We start from the raw sequence: 6,000 nt of genomic DNA on the forward strand, positions 1-6,000 counted from the left end.
ATAAATTGCCTAGTGTTTTTTTCTGATGTTGTGTCCAGTCACTGCTATGAGTAATAAATAGTGTTGCTATAACATAGAAATCTTTGGAGTGGAAATTACACATATTTTTAAAGCCTTCATATCATAGATTGAGTAATGAAGAAGGGTACTGCCAGCTTTACACAAAGAAATAAAGTGCAAGATACAATAGTAGCAAAGCTTAAGATCTTCCTCTGCATGGAATTAAAATACTGTATTCTTTTAACAGATCTGGGCAATTTTAGTGGACGGACAAGAAGTGCAGTGTCTGTACGGGAAGGTCAAGGAGTTGTTCTGATGTGCTCTCCTCCACTACATTCACCAGGTATAGTAAGCTGCATCTTGTAGTGATACGGCTATTTTTCTGTATGTTCGTTATTTTACAATGTATGCTTGATTGTGAAACATTAAGGGTAAAATCTGCACAGTTCTTCTGACAATTCTTTGAGTACCAAAGGAGTAATTAAAGATCACCTACTGTAAATGTCACTGAATAGAGGGAGAGTTTCTGTGGTGATTGCCTTATTCCCACTGTAACTGTTGAGTGTAACATCAATAGTTTCCATGCCACCAGTGACTAATATGTTGCCTTGAGGTCACAGAAGGAGATTTTTCTTAGAGTTTAGAAACCTTCAAAAATTGTTCCAAATGCCAGTGTTGAGAGACTGTTGCTGAATTTTGTTTTAAGTAGCAGATCCAGGATTGTGCTTGCATAACCTTTCCATATAGCTCTGTTGCCAGCACAATAGCATCGTTGCTAAAAGTCAGAAATGTCATAAATCCTAGAAAACGGATCTCTCTGAATTTCCAAACCAAAGTTTGGATGTGCCAAAGAAATTATGTTTCTTACTCCTCAAACTGGCCCTCCTGCAGCGCCTACAGATTGGTAAATACATCTCATATGAAGTCTTACATTTGCATGCAAATATCTAATGCATAGAAAAACTTTCAATGACACAGTATCTTCCTTGTGACTACATATTGTACTGTAGGCTTAGTTTAATATTGAGAAGTGGATTTACTTTTTGTCTTCAGCTTGCAGTTAGAGAGGTACATCACACAGGAAAGTGAAGAACATTTGGAAGTATTAAGAAAAAAGTCTTTTCTAAGTCTGTTTTGGAGAACAGTTGTGTTTTATTTCTTTGAAATGTATTTTGAGAGAGAGGCTGGTTTCCGCAGCACTGATTTCAAGCCATCTCTCCCCCGTCCTGCTCCTAACATTTATTACCATTTTTTCCTAAGCTTATTTCTGAGCTGTTGCCTTTTATTTGTAACATCTAATCTGTTTTTTATCTTAACTTAGTATATTGAAGCAATAAACTCCTCTTCATTGCAGTCTATTGCACTGCACTGAGGTTTTACTCCTCTATGCGAGTCTTCGATGAGAATGAAATAAAAGCAGCTGGGTAGTTCCAACACAGAGTTGCTTGGTCTGACTTCACCAGAAAAAGTATGACAGTACTGGAAACATACTATGTTAGGCAGCAATACCCTTGAAAATATTGAGCTGCTCGTATAGGCTGCTTCCCCAAGTAGAAGCAATGTAGCAGTCAGTGTTCATGCAATGTGGTGGGTGAGCTAACAGGCATTGTCACTCAGCAGGGAACCTATTAGTCTGAAATAGAGGCGGCTGGAGAAGGTGGGGGGAATACAGGCCGAAAGCAGTGTATTTGAGGTGCTTCTGAGTGGAACTGTAAATTTGTGGTATAGATCTGAGGACAGGCACTGCAAGATTAGGTGGATGCAACTGCAGTAAGCCAACACCTCTTGGAACCTGTCATCCCAGAAAACACAGCTCCTCCTTATATATGCCACCCATATCCCTATCTTTCTGTGATGCTTTCAGCTGTATCTATCTACGCTTCCAGAAGAGTAAAAGAGTTGCACTGCTGCTAAAAGTACGTATTATCCGGCACAATCTTTATCAGTGATGATATGCAAGAACTCCTGCAAACAGCTAGAGCCCAAGGAAGTTTTCAATAACAAATGCTGGAAATGGCAAGGCTTTGTTTGCAAAAAGCGTATTTGATATTGAAACCTAATGAATATGAAATCCTACAACGTTACTGTTACAAAGGCCATTTGCAAAATACAGCTGCACTTTAAAGTTTTGTATACAAGAGAGTCAAAATGTAAGAGAGGCTTCTGTCAGTTTTGGATTGGCTATTTTTAGGCGTGGTGAGCCTAACTTTCAGAGATGTTGGGCGCTTGTAATCCCTATTGTCTTCTACAGTTGCTTTGAAGGAGGAGATACTGGACACTGAGAATCATATTAAAGACAGACCTGTAGATAAATAAATTGTCACAGTGGTGTTCTACTACCTCCTTAGCAGATGCATCTATACTTTAGGCAGGGATTGGCAACATTTTGAAAATGTAGCCAGTGCCATTAGCCACCAGTCCCCTCCAGCAACTATGTGCAAAGGCTGCAGTGAAGAAGTGCTACCTTCCACCTGGGATATAGCAGCTGGCTGGAGCAAAGGATGTGATGAGCATATCATTAGCAAAATGTGGACTGGATCAAAAGGCTGTGGAATCAGCACACCCTTAGGAAAATGCAGATTGGATCCAACCTTCTTGGGCCAGATGCAATCCCTTTGTGAACTGTATCTGGCCTATGGGCTATAGGTTGCCAACCCTTGCTTTAGAAGACCTATAAGATGTGTGGATGTCCCACATGACCACAAGTACAAATTTGGTTTTATTTAGCTTTTGCATAGATTCTTGGATCTCCCGAGCCAAACTTTGCAGTTGTCACTCACATTGGGGAGCACTTGCTCACACAGGCAGCAGACTGAAGTTCTTAACCCCAGGTAGAATTCAGAGGTGGATCATCAAATGTAATCCCTCATGAAACTCCCTAAGGCGCGCGTGCGCGCACGCACGCACGCACGCACACACACACACACCCTGTTCTTTCCAACAACCATGAACTTCTTTGCAAGGTCCCAGTGAATAGGGAATATTTAATCAGCTGGCTGCCAGTTGCCAAACAAGATGGCTAAGTGATAAAAATTCAACACTGATTTCTTTTCAGGTTATGGAAAGGAAACAGAAGAGAGACAAATAATACTTCATTTTGATGCATTTAATATGTTCATTTTTTTTAGTTATTAATTTCCTTCTTTGAAGATGGGAGAATAAAATGAACCCCCCGAAGAACAGTCAGCTACCAATGAGGTTTTCCCCACATAATGAAAGGCAGGAGCATGATAAGAGATTGATATTAGCTAGATACTCTCCAATTCAAGGCTCCACCAATGGACTCCCAGGTGTTCGTCCTAAACCATGATTCTAGTTGAGATTTCCCACTCCTTTCAGGGACTCCCTGCTGCACCCTTTCAGTTTATCCCTCTCTTGCAGCTTTGCCAGCTACCTCCTGCTTCTCCCCAAAACTGTTCCTCACCGAGCAGTTAAACAAAACATTCACAATTTCCATTACCTTTTCCAGCCATCTGTTAGGTAGGTCCCCAAATCAGCTTTATTCTCTCCCTAGGCCCTATTAGGTATTCCTCTCGGATAAAAGACCATTGATTTCAACCTCTTTAAATGAAAATTTTGTTTAATGTTTCCATTTTAAAAGGCCTTTGCTGCATTTTGTCTATAAACAATATTATGTTTCTTTTCTGTTACGTTCTGAAGAATGTAAATATGGGGCTTTATTCAGTTATTTAATCATCGTAATTACAAGACTCACCATAGTGAGATTAAAAATGAATGGGAGATTTCATCCTGATTTACATTTTTCCCTCAGAATTAATACTTTCAGCTGAGCCTTTTAATGCTTTTATATCCAAAGCTGTTAGTATGTGCTTAATAGAGAATGAGCATTCTCATTGGTAGAATTAGAACAGTGTTTATGTATTACATCCTGTGAGCATGAAAAACAGATGCATCCTCCTCCTTGCTCAAAAGGACATTCCCATCTGGAAAGGATGCTGCTTTATAATCTTTCCACATAACAGCTGTACAGATGTTAAATTGCAACTTTTATATCTCTTTCGAAAGAACAAATCTGGTTTTGCCCTATTTGGAAAATGTGCTATAAGCTGCATCTTTTGTGTCTTTCCTTCTATACAGCAAAAGCTGTAGCTTCTATGGGAAATGTTTCACAGGATATGATTAGTGCCAGTGTTACTGGGATCATAGTACATCCTATGCATCTTTTGGATGTCTACACAGTGTTTTGCTAACCTGGCAAGTCACTAAAACTAATAAGAACCTTTTCAGCTCAAAGATCAGGATTTTGATCGTAAGTTCTCTTCCATACTACAAAGCTGACTCTATCCTTACCTCATGATAATGACAAAAAATACTATAGGTAACATTGAAAGTGAGTTGCACAACTGCTCTGTGTCAGATCATTAAATGTAATGGAAAACTGCTCCATATCACCTCTCAGACTCTACAAAATGAATTTGTAAAGAAGGTCTGTATTAGCAGTGTAAATTTTGGAGACTAAAAAGCTTCATAAGAAAGACTGATCAGAATTAAGATGCCAAATCCAGTTTAAATGAGCTTTGGGGAGGTTCATGTGGAGTAATAAGGGCACTTTTACACATTCTTCAGGGATTGTTGGGGGGAGGCACTTTAATTAGAGCAGCTCCCAGAGCTGCTGTAATGAAGCACCACAGCGTTTCATGTATCAGCGTCCCTACACTTAAAAATGGGGCTGGACATTTGAACTAAAGCTTGGTCAACAAGCATTAGTTCAAGCACTCCTGCTACCATTTTTAAACATGAGGATGCCAGTACTAGAGATGTGGGAGGCTGCTGGAGTGCAGTAATTGACATGCTCCAGCAGACTCAATCGAGTCTGCTCTAATGAGTTGGTATTACAGTGCTTTGGAGCAGCCTCTACACTTGTGTACAGGCATCCTAAACTCCTTGGCATAGGTCTGTTCTTTTAGTGGACTAAGTACTCATAAACTAAAATGCAATCTCAGGTACTGTAGCTACAAACAGGTATTGCACTTATCCCAGAATAAACCATTATTTCATGCAGTTGTTCAGACACTCATGTCTGTTGTCCTGTGATAAACCCATAAAAGATTCACAGGATGAGAAGTGCTAACATTCACAGGACATTATGAAGTGCATCTGAATGGGTGTCCTGGGATTGCATTATTGAATCAATGGCAGAAAAGTGGCAATTCATTGAGCCACTCACTGAACCCCAATTGAAATAAAGATGTATCCTTGCTTACCCCCCACCAGTCATAGGTTGAGACCCACCAGGTCTTCGTTATCCCTATGAGATCATAGTCAGTCTTGTTTAGCAGGAGGACCAGTTCCTCCTGCTTTTTCTCCAAGCTCCTGGCATTGATGTACAGGCACATAAGTGTCCCATTGGAGGCCCTAGTCTTCCCCACACATCATTCCGGTGCTGGGGTAGGGATGGGTTCCCTTGAGTGCCTTAGCCTACTGGATTTGCAAAAGTTGCCCAGTAAGCTTGTTTCATAGTTTCATAGTTTCTAGGGTCAGAAGGGACCTGAGTAGATCATCTAGTCTGACCCCCTGCCATGGCAGGAAAGAGTACTGGGGTCAAACGACCCCAGCAAGGTGTTCATCTAACCTCATCTTAAAGACCCCCAGGGTAGGGGCCAGCACCACTTCTCTTGGAAGTTGGTTCCAGATCCTAGCCACCCTGACCGTGAAGTAGCACCTCCTGATATCTAGCTTAAATCTACCCTGTACCAGCTTGTGACCATTATTCCTGGTCATTCCTGGCGGTGCTCGGGGGAACAGGGACTTCCCCAGTGCCTACTGATCTCCCCTGACTAGTTTGTAACAGGCCACTAGGTCCCCCCTCAGCCTTCTCTTGTGGAGGCTGAACAGGTTCAGGTCCCGTAGCCTCTCCTCATAGGGCCTGCCCTGCTGCCCCCTGATCATATGACTGGCTCACCTCTGGACCCTCTCCATGTTGTCCACATCCCTCTTGAAGTGCGGCGCCCAGAACTGGATGCAGTACTCTAGGTGTGG

General features: G+C 41.5%; 1 protein-coding gene across 1 annotated transcript in view; it reads left to right on the top strand.

The window, feature by feature from the left end:
- Window positions 1–6,000, top strand: part of CNTN5 (contactin 5) — a 1,308,168-nt gene that overhangs the window by 824,583 nt on the left and 477,585 nt on the right. The window contains exon 7 of the mRNA XM_019525021.1: window positions 248–343. Coding sequence (XP_019380566.1) covers window positions 248–343 — 96 coding nt within the window. The remainder of the gene's footprint in view (window positions 1–247; window positions 344–6,000) is intronic.

Source organism: Gavialis gangeticus, unplaced genomic scaffold, assembly GCF_001723915.1.
Source record: "Gavialis gangeticus isolate Ggan-Ray unplaced genomic scaffold, GavGan_comp1, whole genome shotgun sequence".
Classification (NCBI taxonomy): domain Eukaryota; kingdom Metazoa; phylum Chordata; order Crocodylia; family Gavialidae; genus Gavialis; species Gavialis gangeticus.